At 35.5% G+C, this 19812-nt stretch overlaps 1 protein-coding gene across 1 annotated transcript in view; it reads left to right on the top strand.

The window, feature by feature from the left end:
• LY86 (lymphocyte antigen 86) overlaps positions 1-19812 on the top strand; it is a 669137-nt gene that overhangs the window by 56283 nt on the left and 593042 nt on the right. Inside the window, exon 2 of the mRNA XM_044064862.1 lies at positions 4193-4279. Within this exon, the coding sequence (XP_043920797.1) occupies positions 4193-4279 (87 nt within the window). The remainder of the gene's footprint in view (positions 1-4192; positions 4280-19812) is intronic.

The raw sequence follows: 19812 nt of genomic DNA on the forward strand, positions 1-19812 counted from the left end.
GTGCATTTCCCCATCTTCTGATGTACAGTGGTCAGGAAATTACTATACATACACAGTCCTGACATGAGTGGTGTAGGAGAGTCACCCCTTATAAAAAAATATTTATATATTTATATTATTCTACTTTATTTTTAGAGTATCATTACTCAGAGTTTCTGGATATACACTACAGATCTCCATGAATAAAGTGTTTCTACCAATGCAAATACATTCACCTTATGTATGTGCCAAAAGAGATACACAGTTTTTTGGTGATGAATGCATTTATTTAATGTTATAAATATCTGCCTATTACTTTCAAAGAAACAATCGTCAACCAGATATATAATGGCTACATAAGAGAACAACCACATATGACTACTTACTGTGTCAATCAGTAACTGTGCAGGGAAAAGAGAAGGTAAACAATAACTTTTTAATGCATATGTTCATAGGTTCATAGGTTGGTACTAGGCTATCGGCCCTAGGGCCTATGCAAGCCTAGCCATAACAATTCCCTGGATATTTCTTCCCACAATATTTACCTATCTAAACCCCTGTCTAGCAGGGTGACTGACATTATCCCTGGGGTGAATTTCCTATCTCCCATCCAATCATCAAGGTTCCTTTTGAAGAGGGCCAATGAGGCGCTCTGCTTGACATGTATGGGCAGTCTATTCCAGAGTATGGGGAGTCTCTGGGTCAGGAACCTATCCCTCCAGCATGTTTTGTTCATTGTGATTACAAGGTTTAGATCCCTGGAGCGTGTGGCTCTGAGGGATTGGGATTTCTTTAAGTGGGGCATGTCCAACAGCTCAAGGTTGGACATGGCTTTGTATGTTAAGCAGAGATTGCGTCTGAGTAGACGATATGCCACAGAGTATAGCTGGAGTTTTTTTAGACGGTCAGCATATGGCATCTGCTTTAGGCCTGTAATTCTTTTAGTGAGGTATTTCTGTGGCCTTTCCAGCTGTTGCAGATGTCTTGTGAGGTACATACCAAATGGGCCATTATACTCTATAATGGGTCTAATGAGGGATGAGTACAGTGGGACAATAACCTCCTTTTTTTTGGATGAAAAGCCCTTAGTGATGAGGTGTGCCACATAGAAGGATTTCCTGACTGTTATGGTGATGTGGTTATCGAAAGTGAGACCACTGTCCACCTGTGTCCCTAAGTCTCTCATCACACTTTCGATGTTTAGTGCCCTGCCACCTATGTGGTAATTCATGGTTACATGTTTTTCCCAAAGGGGATAACTATACATTTCTTGGCATTAAGCTTGAGCCCATGGCTCTGGCACCAGGCATCTGTTTCTGTAAGGCCCTTTTGTAGAATATCCACATAATTTGGGGATTCAATAATGGCTCCCAGTTTGCAGTCATCTACAAACTTTGTTAGCCAGAGTCCCTTAGTGTTGGCCTGTACTTCAGAGAAGTAGATGCCAAACAAGAGTGGTCCCAGGACTGAACCCTGAGGTACTCCACTTGTCACTTATTTGGAGCTGGATTTGGAGTTGGCTACTTTTACAGTCTGGGTTCTGTTGTTAAGCCAGTTGGCAACCCATCAAGTGACGTAGGGATTTATGCCCATCTTAGTAAGTTTATCTATGATTCCAGAGTGGGGGATGGTGTCAAAGGCCTTGGTGAGGTCCAGATAGGCTGTGTGGACCGCCTTACCCTCATCCACAGCTCTGGAGACTGATTCACAGAAGTCAAATCAGATTCAGGAGACAAGATCCGCCCTTCACAAACCCAAACTGGGTGGGGTCCAGTGTTTAAAGGTTGCCAATGTCTTTGTTTATAAGTTCCATGATAATGCATTCCCTGCCTTTGCAGATCAGGCTTGTCAGACTGATGGGACGGTAGTTCCCGGGATCCAAGGTCGATCCTCCCTTGTGGAGCGAGATAACTGTAGCTGTGTGCCACTCAATGGGCACAAAGCCTGAGGTGAGGCTATGATTAAACATGACACTTAGGTGAGGTGCCAGTTCATTTTGTAGTTTATGTAATACACAGACTGGGATGTCATCTGGTCCCATGGATGCTGTATTCTTAGCTTTGGAGAGTGCGGTTTCTACCTGTGTGGCCATGGTTATTGGAATTTGGCAATCTTTTGGTATTGAGATGGGCCCTTTAGGGGGTGAGAGGGGGGTGAAGTTGGCACTAAATTGATCTTCCAGGATATTGGCAATATCCTTGGGATCAGTATATTTAATGCCATTCTGTTGTAGCTCAGAGCAGATCTGAGCATTGCCATTTAGATTCTTGACATAACTATAGAATGCCTTGTGGTTGTCTTTGGAATCTTTGGCAATTTTATTTTCATAACTAGCTTTTGAGGATTTTATGAGGGATCTCAGCTTCTTACTGAGGCTGGTGAGGGAGTTTTTTGCATCCTGGGGTTTTCCACTTTTCTGCAACAGTTTCTTCCTTCTGTTGTATAGTTTGTTTATAGCAGGGGACCACCAGATTAGCTTCCTTTTTTTTGGAGAAGAACATCTTGGTTCTATTTGGGATGGCACAATCCATGCACGAGTGGATGTGCTCATACAGTGCCTTAGTGTAGGATTCTGCAGTCGATCTTCCAGATCCTGTCTGCATGGGTGTTGTGAAGTTTGTCACTTCTGACTTCAGTAGCATGAAGTTGGCTTTAGAGAAGTTCTTTTAAGGAGGTTTCCTTATTGGGGGGTGGGGGTGGGATGTGGATGTCAAAGGTGATTTGCTTATGGTCAGACCTGACCAATGAGGGGGTGACCACTGGTGTGGAGCATCTATCTCCCATGTTGGTAATGACCAGGTCTAGGATATTGGAGCCCCTGGTGGGACAATGGATTAGTTGATCCAGGGAGTTGGAATTTATGAATTCCAAGAACCGTTGGGAAAAGGAGTTGGTACCCGAGTAGTTTTCCCAATTAATGGCAGGGTAGTTGAATTCACCCAGCATTAGGGTGTTTGGTTGTATCTTAATATTTTCCAGTATGCTTAGAAAGGTGTAGTGAGAATCTTGGGGCATGATGGGGTATCTGTAGCAAACTACAATTTGGATTGCAGTCTTACCTAGTGTGAGTTGCACCTGGAGAATTTCATATGCATTGTGTTGGGTAACTAGCCTGAAGGTGTGAATATCCTTGGTGAATATGGACACTCCTCCACCTTTAGTGTTTCGGTCTTGGCTTTGTGGCTGAAAAGTGTGGTAAGAATTGCAGCCTGGTATTGCAGGGGTGCTCTCTGGAGCCTTGAACCAGGTCTCAGTTGCTGCACAGATATCGATGTTCTCCATTTTTAGGAGTGCCTCGAGAGAGTGCATTTTGAGGTTTAGACTTCTAGCATTGAGTAGCATTACCTTCAGATTTTGCATGCTTGTATCTGTTACGGTGGTGGTTTTATCCATTGAACCTTGCCTAAAAAAAGCACTATAGGGGTGGCAAGAGCTTTAGCCAGTAACCTGAATCTCAGGGGTGGCAGGTGCAGATCATTTCTGGCAAAGCATTGTGGTTTGTCGATCATGTCTTCCCAAGCAGGCAAATACTGGATCCCCTTTGAATGACACTTAGCCAATTGTTGAAGTCAGTCATTTTGTCCTTATACTGTGGTATAATTCTGGGCAAAGGCAGGATGCTACTCAGGGCTAGGGTCATACCTGCCTGGGTCACATGCTCAAAGAGCTCTTCCATGTCTCTTTTTATGTAGTCATATCACTATCCCTTTTCATTGTATCAAAAAGACCACTTTAAACCCCTTTGTCATAAGTGTTTAGAATGCATTTTAATTCATGTCACTCAAATACAATCCATGTTATGACATCTGAAGTGCAGAATATGTCTATGAACAATGAAAGGGAGATTCTGTGGACAATGTCAAATTCATATGAACATTTTGAGAGGTGATGGTGGATCCCAGGCAGATCAGTGTGGCATTTCAGAATCTACACCTAAGGTCATTGCAATCCCACCATTGAAACATTATTATTTAGGCTTCATAAAGACAGGACATGCTTTGCAAAGAGGTCAATATCAGCTCTAGATTTCACAGGACAGCCTGTATTGTGCAGTACTTCTGGTATTCCATTTCTGATATTTATAAATTTCAAGTTAGTTCTGCAACATATATTTACTTACAAGCAATATTAACTCATTCATCAAATCAGTGAGGTTGTTAAAAGATCTAAGTAACAATGTAAGCAGTCAATTGGTTTCTGTGCTCTTTTTCAGATCCATTGCAAGATGTTGGGCTAAGCATTTCACCTTGTTTGAAAAATATGCCAGAATATATTGATTTAAAAGTGGCAGTCATGTTACGTAAGTAGCTGGTAATAATACCTTGATTTTTAGGTTATCAGTATTATCAAACATTGTATGAATTTTTCATGGCATTAATGTTGAAAGTGCAGATTACACACTTGCCACTTACTGATAACAGAATACCATGGCTTCAGAGGTTTTTTCTCTCCCAGACCTCTCCATAGTATGATCTTGCATCAAAACAGCAAAAAAGAGTGTTTGTTCATAGCTATTACCCCCCAACACACACACACACACACACACACACACACACACACACACACACACACACACACACACACACACACACACACACACACATTACTTTCACTCTGTTGAATGTTCATTTGGTCAATACAGTGATGTGTATGCTGAGTTGGTCATGTGCCCATATGGTTGACTGGTCTGTATGTAGAAAGAAAAATGATCAGTTGTGATAGATAATATTGGATGAGGGATAAAAGTTTTGGATATATTGACCTTTTGGCATTACATGTGTGGGAGTGTGTATGCAATTATCTGTGGAATAGGGTTATAGAGATTTAATGCTCTGCATATGCATTGCTGTAGAAAGGGGTTTTCTGTGGTAAGGTGGAGGGCTGGGATTAAGGGCAGAGTGAGGTTTAGGGTTAGGAACAGCACTCAAGGTGATGATGGAACAAATCCATAGATTTCAATACTGGCACTGTGAATAACGTTATTCCTTATAGCACTATAAAAATAAAGCAGTTACTAGTACTATGATATATTTTCTCTCATACATGAGTCTGCATGTCTGTGGCATATTTCTATTGCTTTCATGACCACCTTACCACCCCACAAACATATGTAAATGTTACTATAAAATAATTGCTTCCCTAGGAAAAAAAATTAAACACTGATGCTTAGAATGTTTTTATATTTTATGACTTTTCTTGTTTTCCTCATTTTCACATTTTTCAACACATTTCAATTTTCGGGCTTGTAAACTATATCTAAAGTATTAAATGTTCCTAACACTAAACCTTACCCTGCCCTTAATCCTAGCCCTCCACCTTACCATAGAAAAATCCTTTGTAGAGCAATGCGTATGCAGATTGGGTGGGTGGCCTAATGGTTAAAGTGTTTGCTTTACGAGCACAAGGTGCAGCGTTTGATTCTCATAAAGGATAATTGGCTAGGCTTAAAATGGCTCACAAGGGCAGTTAGCTTAGTGCTAACCTATATAGCTTGTAAACTATATATAAAGCAATTAACACTAATGTTTAGATTTTTAACTAATGAATGTATTACTTGTTTGCTGTTACTGATCGTGTTTTCTTATGTATTTCTCAGTCATCCTATAGATATATACTGATACCTTTCACAGATCCTAGGCAGAAACAAGCTAAAAGAGATCAGGGATAATGGTTGTGGTGTTTAACTCACAGACATGAGGTACATAGTTTAATTCTCACCAAGGGAAACTGGCTAGGCTTAAAATGGTCCACACACAGAGCTAGCCTTATTCTTATCTATGAACATAGTCCTCTTTTGCTTTTTATGTTATGTAGAGTAGCTTAACAAATGAATCACCAGAACAGTAGTATGGGAAGCAGCATGACTGCGGGTTCAAAACCCATGTAAGCCTTTGCATGGCTAAATTTGAAAAGGGCTGAGTAGTTGTTAGCCTAGTACATACATATGAACCTATGAAAAGCATTCCTTGATTAGACTCCTATATCCAATTATGACTTCAAGTTTACATGAAAGGACTCACTTCAGAAAGGTTACTGTGAGGTGTAAGCCCAGTGTCCACCTGGTGGTAACAATTTCTGGTTCACAGATAGCACTGCCACTGTAATGGGTCATCTCTCTTACCTACCACAAAAGGTAGTAAGGCATTCCAAAGGAGTGGCCTATACTAATTAGCCATGTGCTCTCCCACACAAATTCATGCAATAAGGTACTTACAAAGTTGAGTGATTCAAAAAATCACTTTGCTGTACAACTTACCTCTGCTGGCCATGTTAATTATCACAACAAATAGCCTGCATTCATGCATTGCTTCCATTGTGTGACACTGTATTAGAGGCAAGTGTTGATGAGCTTAGCAAACAGGTAATGGTGGACCTGTGTGTGCTTGTGTGTGTGTGTGTGTGTGTGTGTGTGTGTGTGTGTGTGTGTGTGTGTGTGTGTGTGTGTGTGTGTGTGTGTGTGTGTGTGGCTACATGTGTGAGTGTATGCAGAAGGATGAATAGTCTAAGGTGCATGTCTGCATTTGTGTGTGTGTAGGTGTGTGTGTAGGTGAATGGATAAGGGTTGTATTGGTGTATGCCTGAATTTCTGAATGCATTTGTGGGGAGTGCTATCAGTATATTAGCAATGAATACTGCTATATTGGGAATGTGGAACATCAGACAACAGGGACACTCTTTATGTTGTAGGTTAAAGGCACTTAAAAGATAATAAAATGTTTTGCAGTCCAAAAGATGTGAGACACTCACCCACAGCTCTGTAACTGAGAGTCAGCTTTCTGTGCCACCAGTAAACACCAGGGGTGTATCTGTCTAGCCACAACCCCTTTTCCCCATTTTTGCATGTGATATCAGGGTGTCACTTCAACAGTCACAATCATCCAGATCCAGTATTCACTGCTCTGGGTGACTAGCCTTGCCTTGGACTAGACACTAGGGATGCTGGAAACATATTACCTTAAGTGTTTGAAAAAAATTTCATGAAAAGAGGGGTGTGAAAAGTTTCAACTCTGCACCTTTGACACAGAAAGTAGCTTGTTCAGCAGGAGCCTTCAGTCTCTATGCGGACTGAGAAATTAGTCTGAGATGGTATTTTTTTACTTAATAAAAAGTCAGAAATTCCAATATCTGGTATTACTCACTGATTGCAATGGTCCATGAGACGTAAGGGACAGGCCACATATAAGAGGGCATCAGGAATGTTCTATAAACTCAGGGACAGCTGAGAGGGATGATGGTGCGTCTATGTGGGGACGTTTTTGGACAAAGTAAGGATTAACACTAGGGGAAAACTTTTAAACTATTACTCTTATAAAGTTAAAAGAATAACAAGTCTAGCTTAATGGTGCACTTTATGAACAATAAGAAGAATGAAACGCTAATGTTTGGCATTATTAACCGACTCTGAAGATCTGTGTTTTACAAGGGCAGGGACAAAAATATGAAGCTGCGTCAGGACTTTCAGTTCAGTAAGAGACAAGTAAGAGGTATGTTGGTGTGCCCGTGTGTGTGTGTGTGTGTGTGTGTGTGTGTGTGTGTGTGTGTGTGTGTGTGTGTGTGTGTGTGTGTGTGTGTGTGTGTGTGTGTGTGTGCGCGTGCATATGTGTGTGTGTGTGTGTGTGTGTGCGTGTGCATGCGTGCGTGTCTTTGTGTGTGTTCTTGTGCATGCGTATGTGTGTGTGTGTGTGTGTTTGTGTGTGTGTGTGTGTGTGTGTGTGTGTGTGTGTGTGAGTGCTTGCTTGTGTAAATCTGTAAACCCAGCTCAAAAAATAGAAATAACATTATACATATCATTGTTTTATGGAAAATGGTCTGGACTGATGCAGTCCAGTCACTGGCTGGCACAGTAGCAGATTGGAAGCATTCTTGTCTCACACTAAGACGTTTTCCAATTTGATTCTTGGCTGGGGTGCCTTCTATGTGGAGTCAGCATGTCCTCACTGGGTCTGCTTCTAACTAGCTTACCTCAGTCATGTAGTACATGTAATAACACTACACCCACACCAGCTTTTACTGGAAGTTACCTGTACTGCTAGTATGTACCCTTAAGACCAATAAGCCTGCAGCACATTCCAAGAATGTCTTAGTCATTGGTAATTCCAGTGTAAGACATACAGATACAGCACTTACCAGGTTGGCAAAAGATAAAGTGACAGTTATCTGCATCCCTAGTGCGAGGACTTGGGATATCACCAGATCTCTGCACTGCCCCAGATATGGTTACAACCTTGTAGTTGTGAGGAAGACAATCAGGTCACCAAAAGTAGGTTTGGAGAGTGAAAATGGTCAAAGAAAGTGCTCCAAAACTAAATTCAGTGACATTAGAATTTGCCTTTATGGGGGGGCATGGCCAAGGATGAACACAGGATAGCAGCAGATTTCTTCAGCTCCACCAATTTCATTACACTGACAGGAATTAATTACTTAAAAAAATAATTTTTGAAGTCATTTTCTTTCTAAACATGTTTGTTTTATATAGTTCTTGAACTATATCTAAAAAAGAAAGGAAATTTTAACAATATTCCTGTCAAAAATCACTTTGGAAATTTTCCTGTCAGTTTATCAGTCTGAAATGAGTTCCAGTAAGACAAATTCTCAAGACTCCAGCATCAAGAAAGAACTTCAGTCTCTGATAACTATAATCCAGCAACTTACTGCTAAGATGGATAAAATGGATACTAAAATAGATACCTTCATAGAAAAAACTACAAAACAAATAGACTTGTTACATATAGACCTGCAACAACAGAAGATCCAGATGACAGGCATAGAAGAATCTGTGAATGACATGAAAAATAGAATCCAAGAAGAGGAAATCAACATTGAGTTTCTGCTGAAACAAAATACACATTTACAAACAAAGCTGGATGACCTGGAAAATAGATCTAGGCGCAATAACATTAGGATTTTTGGACTGCCAGAAAATATTGAAGGTAACAATATTACTTCTTTTTTAACAACATGGCTCCCTAAAACTTTAAACTTACCAGAAGCATTCTCTTTTGGTATCGAAAGAGCACATAGATCTATAGCTAATACTAACTCTAAAAAAACTATCCTAGATCAGTTATAGTAAGATTTCTATCATCTTTTGATAAAGAGATGGTTCTTAAATCTGCTTGGGCTAAAGCTCCTGTTAAGATTAATGAGACAACTGTGCTTTTGACAATGACTATTCTTCCTTGGTAATAGCTAAAAGAAAAGTTTTTCTGCCACTAATAAGGGAGCTTAAAAAAGCACAGTTTAAAACATACCTTCTGTTTCCTGCCAAGCTAAAAATCTTCCTTCCTGATGGTCCTAACATTTTTGATGACTTAGACTCTGCTTTACTGTTTATCAGAAAAATAAGATTTTGGATAAAATAGAGGAAATGGAATGGGCTAGTCCTTCATTAAAGAGACTGGCAACTGAAACTTCATGGAAGACTTCAGAGAAGAAGAAGAGACTATAAAACAAATGATTTGTTCTATGTTTTTTTTTTTTTTCTCTCATCATTTTACTTCATTATTAATCTTTTTAAATATAGTTCCTGCATTTCCAGAAAGCCACAAATATTCTGAAAAAGATTTAATCAAAGTTATTCTCTGTGTGCAAAGAAATGTTTTGTTTCATAACCAGTCAAAATATCTGAGGAACTAATAACAAGCTATTATTCAATTTGTTTCTCTTTCTGAAAAAGAGAACTAAGGTCAGTAATTTGATACATTTTTTCTCTTTTGTGTTCTGCTTTTCTTCTTTTCTTTGTTTAAACAATGACATTCTATTTAGATTATGTAGTGGGTAAAGGGTGGGGAGGGCAGGGAGAGAAGAGTAATGAAAATATGATTAATAGAATAATAACATATTTATTCCTTGTAAAAGTTTATATGTTCTTCAAATGCTATTCCTAATTATACTTTCTTGATTATACTGCTTATGCTTGTTTGTAAATAATCTGTCATGCTTTAACTAATAATAATTAGAACTAAATAATAGTAAATAATATGTTTTATTTTTAACTCTATTAATATAAACAGTAAGTAATATTCCATTGTATATACTTCTTATAGCTTTCTCTTACATTTTTTTTATTTCTGCCTTACACTCTTTTATTTTCTACTCTCTTTTTCTTTTCTTTATTCTTTCTCTTTATTTTTTTTCATATTAATATATAGAAATGCATTTGATCATATAGACACAGTAAATAATAAGATTTGCATAAAAATTGAGTTGGGACAAAAATATTGAGTTTTATTACTTATTAATAACTTTGGGCTTAATTTCACTTACATAGAGGCTGTAATAACCTGTAAAATACATCACGAAGGTTTTGTCATGTTTAGATGCATTTACACTGCTAAATGAATGTTTGTCACTAGTTTTTGACAAGTTTCCCGCCAAAATGTTAAGGGAGACAATCTTGGATGTGGGCTACCTCATGAACAGTGTCCTCAAGTTGTTTCAAAAGCTTCAACTCTCAGAATTCTCATAGAGAAGCTGAAAGCAGTCAATCTGACCTTTGACCCAGATATCACACTGACACATTGCAGATTCAGGAAGAACACTCTACCAGGAAGTAGAACTGATGCAAATGCGACTATGTGAAGGAAAATGAACTCTTTAACATCTAAATGTGAGTTATTTTATATAATTACTTAAATATCTATGTTATAATTCATAAAATATGTCAGTTATAATGATTTTAAATGATGCAGTTTCTTGTAGTAAGTAAATGTCTTATTTTAGAAGGCATAGAAAATGAAACATTTATTCAAGTGTTTTGAAAATCTACTTGACTGCAGCATACTAATCTGTGTTAAAACTTATGTTCCAAACATATACATTACTATAACTCATTTAATTCATCTGATTGACAAGCATAAATAACTTTATAACTCTATTCTGGAAGAAATTGTCATGTGATATATTTTAAAGCAGTAATATAGACATACAAAATACAGATGGCTTTTTTTACAATAATGCAAGTGTTTCTGAGAATTTGCATAACTATGCAGTATGATTTATAACAATTTCTATAAATATAATATTTTATTCTATTGACAATAATGAGTATGAGTAAAATGCTCATATACAAGCAATTCAAGGTTTTTTTTTGGAAGCTGTTGACTGCATTCACATGACAGAAAATAGATGCATCTTAATATATGTAATGTCTGAACCATATTAGCCAAAGTTTTTGATTTAAATGAATGTTAGAACTTATTTTACATACTTTGAATAAATTAATATGTAAATATGCCTTCCTTTTTTTTTTTCTCTCTCTTTCTTTCACTCTCTCCCCATCTTTCACGTCTTTTATTTCTCTCTCTCCTCTTGGTTCCTAATATCAAGATTATTTGAATGCTATTTGAATACAAGTGTATTATATTACATAGATGTATATAGTAGTATGAATAGTTTAAAAAAAAAAAAAAAAGTTTATTTTAGTTTATATGATGCTGTTTTACCAAATGTGTAGTCTTGTCTTGCTAGATAATTGAATTGAAAGCTGTTAATTTAAGTTAAATATAACCAGTATTAAATTGATAAGGTGGTAGCTGAGGTACTGCTGCTTAGGGTAGGGGTTAACTTGAGTGGTAAATACTACTCTAAGTTGGAGTTTTTAACTCCAGGCTGGATGCAAGGTTTAATCCTTACATTATTTTCACTTGTTCATTGTTATATGTATATAGTTTTGACATCCACAATATATTTTGTACACTCATTGTCACTACAAACAAAATTGAATCCTATACAAAATCCCATAAGAGATTCAATAAATACAGCTATATTTAAAGGTACACCTAAAGGAGGAGATGTAACATTACTTATGTTGTTATTTGTTATTTTGATCATAAGATTCTTAAGTTTTAAAAATGCCAAATGACATCTTTAAAAGGAATTTCTTTAAACATTAATGGATTGAATAATCCATGTAAAAGGGCAAGCCTAATAAGATACATTAATTTACACAAGGCCAACTTAGTCTTCCTGCAAGAAACCCATCTCTTGAAAAAAGATATTGATAAACTAGCCACAAACAAATATACAGTATTGGTTAGTTCAGAGCACACTCAGAAAAAGAGGAGTGGCTATTTTATGGAATAAAAGTATGCCCATTCCTAAAACCATTAAGTCTTATCAGGATGACAAAGGAATGTTTTGTATGGTTACAATACAAATTAATGGGAAGACTTACACTTTAATTAATGTATATTGGATACCTGGAATTGGTATTAATACAGTGAAACATCATCTTGATAAGATCATATCATTCTCTATAGGAGATATTATTTTAGCTGGTGACTTTAATTGCATACTACATGAAAGTGATACTACCACTATAGGAAAAGAAGAATTACATCTAATGCAAAACATTTAAATGATTTTGCTAATTCTTATCATTTGAATGATATTAATAATCAGATAGATTCAAAATCATTACCATACACCTTTTTTCTAACAGATACAAAACTTTTCAAAAATAGATAGGGTCTTTATTTCTAACCAGATGGTAACAGATTTAATTAATTCCAAAATCATTTCATGTCCTATATCTGATCATAATTCAATTGTTTTTGAATTCATGATAAAAATACTCATAATGTTCAGATCAAAAGGATACCAGCATACTTAACTCAACTAAAAGACTATAAAGAATATATACTTTCAGAAGTAAAACATTTTTTAGACATAAATAATACTCCTGAAGTCTCCATTGTCTATGTTTGGGATGCCTTAAAATCATATTTATATGGACAAAGTATCAGATGGTATAATAATAAAAGGAAATCTTGGGATAAGGAATTGTTAGATATTCAAAGTAAATTAGACTCTTATAAACATAATAATAAAGAAAATATTATGGACAAGAAAGTTATTGAAGAAATAAACAAACTAAATGAGAAATACAAAGAAATTTTAACTCATAAAGTTAAAATAACTTTAGAGAAATACAAGTTTTGTCTTATTCAATAAGCCCCAAATACTTACATAGACTTAAAAATAAAACAAAAAGGTTGAATAAACAAAACCATATCAAAGAAATATTTTCTCTAAGGAAAAGAAGAATGTTTCTAGTATACCAGAAATACTAGATGAATTTAGAAATCACTTTCACAAAATTAACCATAATAACATTAACATGGAACCTAAAGATAAAATAAAGGAGTTTATAACCACAAACATGAATAAAAGCTTAATAAACAACAGATTAAACTATTGGACAAGAGTATTTCATATACAGAGGTTATTACACAAATAAATAAGCTTAAATCAAACAAAGCACCGGGTAATGATGGTATTATACCAGAGATATATAAAATCCTTTCTAAAAGTACATATTCATTAATACATAAGGTTTTATTTTGGCCCAAACTGAGTTAATAACCCCCATCTTGGCAATATACATTTATTTCACCAATTTTAAAACCTAATAAAGATCCAACTAGATGTACTTCATATCGCCCATCTGATTACTTAATGTTGATTATAAAATGTTTATGAGTATTTTTGCTGATAGATTGAAGACAATCATCCCGGCATTATAGATATAGATCAGACAGGCTTCATTGTAAATAGAAATACTTTTGATAATATAAGAAGAACTTTAACATTAATTGATTTTGCAAATAGGAAAAAGAAAGATTTAACACTTATTAGTCTTGATATAAGTTCAGCATTTGATTCAGTAAGTTGGGACTATCTGTTTACCTTACTGAAGTGCACAAACTTCTCAGATGCATTTGTAAATCTAATTGAGCATTTATACAAAGGAACATTGGCTTATATTAAGGTAGGAACATATGTTTCACAAAAATACCCATTTTTAAAGGTACAAAACAAGGATGTCCACTTTCTCCACTACTATTCACTTTAGTAATGGAGCCTTGGGCTAATTTGATCAGAAACAGTACTGACATAGAGGGTTTTGAAATAGATGAAAATACAACATCCAAAATTCAACTTTTGCAGATGATGTTCTAATTACATCAGCAGGATCTAATTCTTCTATGCAGTCTCTATTTGATAAAATGATGAATTTTAAAAGTATTTCTGGTTTAATATTGAATGCAGAATGAACTAGAATACTACTTAAATATACACGAAAAATATTCTCATTAGTGATTTTACTAAATATGTACCCAATTCAGGTCAGATAACTTATTTGGGTATAATACTATCTAAAGATATTAAATCTATTATATATAATAATTATAATACCTGTTTTCTTAATATACAAAACCTTTTTAATACCTGGAATAATATGTTTTTTACTATGGAGGAGAGACTTACAATTATTAAAATGATAATATTCCCCAAGATTTTATACTTAATACAATCAATAATACTTCCACCTACAAACATAATTATCAAGAAACTGAATACACTAATGTTAAATTTCCTATGGGCACCTAATAGACCTAGGATTGCGTTAAAGAAACATACTAATAGCTGGTCTCAAGGGGGTATTTCTTTTCCAGACTTTAATTTATATACTATCTCTTCTATTGTAAAAGTTATTACTTTATTAATAGATCAGTCACATGTTGCAAAATGGAAAGATTATTGGGAGCTAATTAGTATGCACTTCATGAAAATCTCCTTAACACATAAAAATATGATTGTAAATAACTCCATGTTATGGTTACTAAAGGAATTTTGTACTTCACCTATTACACCTAAACATATGGTTTGTTACCCATTAAATATTATTATTAGCTATCGTAACTTTATATTCATGCACCCTAAGTATAGGAAATGGAATTTTATTATATTCCCTATAATGTATACTCAGGGTATGCTTTTGTCATCTACTTCTGAAGGAACTCATTTAGCTATAGATAATGATCTAAAGTACTGGTATCAGTTGATATCTGATAATAAAGTTAAAAATCTAGATTTCTTAAAACAAGAATTTGATCTAAGAGAAACTTGCTGGTTAGAGGTTCAGACCTTTAGACAACATCTCATTAATAACATAGATCTAATGTCTATAACAGTTAAAGAATCTATTCCAACACTGATTGATTACTTGATATTAAATTTACAACATAAAGTTTCTGATAAAGGTAAACTTCCATACATACATAAAATTATCAGACAAGAAACTTTTTACAGTGTAGATTCATACTGGAATTATTTCACTTCTATTAATGGGGACCCACCAAATCAACAAGATAAACAATATATATTGAATCTGCCTATAGGACGAGGTCTTCCATTGTCTGGAGACTTTATACATGGAAATTTTTACATAGATCTTTTTATACACCTTTGATGATGAATAAAATAAATAATAAAGATAATCTATGTAAGAGATGTAATGTAGAAATTAATGCTGACTGGGCTCATATGTTTTATGACTGTATAAAATTGAAAGAATACTGGAAGTCAATTAATGAATTTTTTGCAGGCTCTTTTTACAGATAATTTCATTATTTCTAAATCTCTTATATTATTCAACACACCTGTACCTCAAAGTGTTAAAAGGGTTAAGCTTCCCTTGTTATGGTCTATTCTAGCAGTGGCTAGGAAAATAATAACCAGAAATTGGATTTCAGATACACCCCCTTCATTCAATGAATTTAAAAATGTTATGAATATAGTGTGCCATATGGAAATAAACACAATTAGGTCAAGAACAACTAGAAAAACATCTTATTATATTGTATGGGATAATTTACAAAATTTGTTAAAAAAATCCTAATTTCAATAGCATGGTATTTTAGTTTAATTAATTGATCTGATTGTAGTGGATGTCTTTGTAAATACTTTAGTTGTTTTGTTGAATGTTATAATCATATCTATTTTTAATTACTTGTATAAAATTGTTATGATATTTCTCTTGTATGTTAAAACAATAAACCTGTTTTGAAAAAAAAAAAGAATTTGCCTTTATCTCTACTGTTGTGTGACCTGGAGTTGGTATATTTACATTCAGAGGTTCCCCCAACATGGAGGGGTGCAAAGTGGGACTTTCTCCTTGTATAAAAACTTTCCTCAGGATGTTCACTGAAGGCAGTTTTGGCAAATATTTTTATAGCATTTTCATTCACTGAAACTGCCTTCAGTGACTCGACATGAATCACAGATGCTGATGCCGGTGAGAATGATCTTAGGGATTGCATCCTGGGGAGATGCAGAGAGACTGTTGAGATCTCTACTTGTGTTTTCAAAGAGGGCATGGCCTCGACATTGAGCAGCATTCTAGCATCACCAAAAATGATGCCCAGACTCAAGGATAAAATAATGGGCTTCAATAAGTGGCTGGTAAATTACTGCCATTCTAGGGAAATTGTGTGTGTGTGTGTGTGTGTGTGTGTGTGTGTGTGTGTGTGTGTGTGTGTGTGTGTGTGTGTGTGTGTGTGTGTGTGTGTGTGTGTGTGTGTGTGTGTGTGTGTGTGTGTGTGTGTGTGTGTGTGTGCGTGCATGTTTGCATGGGATGAAATGGTGAATAGACTCACCTGCTTAGCCAGGAATGACCTACATCTTCACTCCTTGGGTTTCACATACTGGCTTACATTTCTGCTACCACAGAAGTGACATCTTTAGGCAGAGTCCACATGATGAATATTTGTTGGAACTTCTCTCCCTGGATCTCAGCTGAAAAGGTTTTTTTTGACTAAATCTAGCTGGACAAAGCTGGTAAGCAAAAGCAAAATAAAATAACCATAGCAATCTCCAATCTGGATAACATCGTTATAGCACTGCTAAATGCCAGAAGACTAAAACAATCTGTGAGCCTGGGTCCTTACTTAACCTGAAAGACATCAGCATTTGTGTAATTACAGAAATCTAGTTCCATTGTAGGCACAGCACTCCCTTTGCTCCAGGGTATGGTGCCTGTCATGCATTCAGATTCACTAGCAGTTGTGCAGATGTGGGGGAGTAATGATATCTATTCATAATCACATTGTCACTGGCCTGATTTTGTATGACACAGACTGGAACTGATTGATGTCCTAGTTACATTCAATGCAAGTATTTACCACATTATAGTCAACTGCAGATCCACATATATGATCCTTTCAGTACATGCAGAATATGGTAACAAGTTAGAAAAGTTAGCAGTCAACCCAAAACCCTTCTTCTGGCTGACTTCAACAATCTGCACATAGATTGTCAAATATTTACTACCATCAACAAATACACTCAGAGATTTCTAGACTTTGAATATGTGAATACATTTTGCCAAATTGCCCTCATACCCACCAGAGGTGTTAACCTTCTTGATGCTGTCCTCAAAAAGATTTCTCCCAATTGCATCACCTCACTTGCTACCCTTCTCTTGCCAAATCTGACCATCTCATTGGGGTTCTCTCAATGTAAACCTGCTTTGTGTCCCCTAATTATTCCCCTATATTCAGAGATTACACCAAAGCCAAAACCAATTATTTACTACTTACTGACCTTACACATTAAAATAAATGGTATAACCATCCAGCAAATCATGTAACTGTGGTTGTTGCCTTCTGCTCTAAATTCTATTTATTATTGATAGATTCATTGAGGTATCTGTACCAATCCAGCAGAAGAATAATGGATATGTTCAAAACTAAACCCAAATAGTGCAACAACCACATCAACAAATTCTATAATAAAAGGAAAAGCTCCTGGCCATCACTAAAGATGTCACTTTATCCTTATAAAATAGATTTGAAAGTAGTAAATAAGTCTCTTTGACTTACCATTAGAAAATGTAAGCCCATCTATGAATTTAGGATTGCATATAATTCAAAAGGTCAAGCACGAGGTCTTCTTCAGCTATGTTAGGAGGATTAGATGTCACCCACAATTATGTACTGAACTTATCTCAAATTGGATCTCTAACTCTGATCCCATGCACATTGCTAATATTCTTGCAGACAATTTTTTTTTCACTCCATCAACCCTTTTCTTTATACCCTCCATTCCCCATCACACCTCTCCTCCTGAAATCAGTTTTGACCAAGTCCACTTTTCACTTACAAAAATTAAAAGCACTACCTGCATGGGTCCTGAAAATATTTCAGGATGTCTGCTGAGAAGCAGAAAGCCCCTCCTTCAACCCCACCATCAACACTTCAGCCCGAATCTCTCCACTGGTCTCTGCACTGGTTATGTTTTTTTTTAAACACCCTTATTAAATTATCACTTGTGACATAAGCAAGTTTACATTTAAATAAAAGTAATCAAACTGTATTAACATGTTCATGTTTACAAACATTACACGTCGGATATATTGCTATATATAACCTAAGCAACATCAGATATATTTTTCAATTCCTGCCCTTTTTTTAAACTAGAAACATCACTTATGACAAGGGCAGTCATACATTTAAATAAATGAAAATGAACCACACTGACACAATCCTAGTTGCAAGCATTTTATATCACAAACCACACTGACCCACTCCCTGCTGCATCACAATGCTGTGCCTATTTCTGGGAAAGCTGTTGCTGCCATTAGTAACATGGTTGGCCCCATTTTTTCTGTACCCCCCCCCTAGAAAACTAAGCATGTGTCTACTGCGTATCCATTTTCTTTGGATAGGAGTAGATTGCTGTGTCTGGCTGAGGATTTAATTCAGGCTATTGATTTTTTTGCAAAGTAGTTTCTGGTAAAAGAAAGATTGGCATCTATTTTCCTGAAGAAATCTAAGCTTTTGAATATAAACAGGAAGGTATAGGGACGGATATAGGCTTTCTTCCTCAGATTTCTGATTTGGACTCAGAGGAGAGCTTAGTTTCTGATTCTCCTTATGGGGGTTCTCTTTCTCTTACATTATTGCTAGAATGAGCCAGTGATTTCAGTGTGAGAACACTAAGGTTTCTCACTCCCTCAGAAAATATTGTGAGTTTTTACAGAACGATTTTCCTGAACCCACACCCATTCCTTATGTTCTGTCTGCTTTAATTGATGTGTGTATTACTATCTGCAGTTTTCTTGATAGTCAGCCAGCTATTTCTAAAAAGGCAGATAGAATGTATAATGTTCTTCAGTCTTTTATTACATTTGTATATATTATTCTCAAACCTGGCCTACTGGCTATAGATATAGTTGATCCCACTGCTCCTAAGCACCTCATCAATTATAACTATACTCTTTTTGATAAGGATGAGAAAGATATTGCAAGGTATAGGAAAAAGTGTATACTTCGACAACTTTGATTTTCAGAATTTTGAATTGTCAGACTAATGTTAAAGTTTGTTTTAGCAAACTGTGAAAGTATGAGAAATGTTTTGTTTGCAGTTTCTTCTTGTGAAGAAAAATCTGCTTTAAATAATATAATTTCTTCCAGTGTACAGGTCACTACTCATTTTTACAATGTGTGTATACTCTTGATACTTTTTCAAGAGCTATGGCCACTGATGCTCTTTTGAGGAGGTTTGCATAGCTGCATTCTTTTTTTTTTTAAAACAAGTTTATTGTTTTAACATATAAGAGAAATATCATAACAATTTTATACAAATAATTAAAAATAGGTATTATTATAATATTCAACAAAACAACTAAAGTATTTACAAAGACATCCACTACAATCAGATCAATTAATTAAACTAAAATACTGTGCTATTGAAATTAGAATTTTTTTAACAAATTTTAACAAATTTTGTAAATTATCCCATACAATAAAATGTGATGTTTTTCTAGTTGTTCTCATTCTAATTGTGCTTATTTCCATATGACACATTATATTCATAACATTTTTAAATTCATTGAACGAAGGAGGTGTATCTGAAATCCAATTTCTAGTTATTATTTTCCTAGCCACTGCTAGGATAGACCATAACAAGGGAAGCTTAATCTTTTTAACACATTGAGGTACAGGTGTGTTGAATAATATAAGAGACTTAGAAATAATGACATTATCT

Source organism: Protopterus annectens, chromosome 3.part0 (assembly GCF_019279795.1).
Source record: "Protopterus annectens isolate FY-2018-M chromosome 3.part0, PAN1.0, whole genome shotgun sequence".
In the NCBI taxonomy this organism is placed as follows: domain Eukaryota; kingdom Metazoa; phylum Chordata; order Ceratodontiformes; family Protopteridae; genus Protopterus; species Protopterus annectens.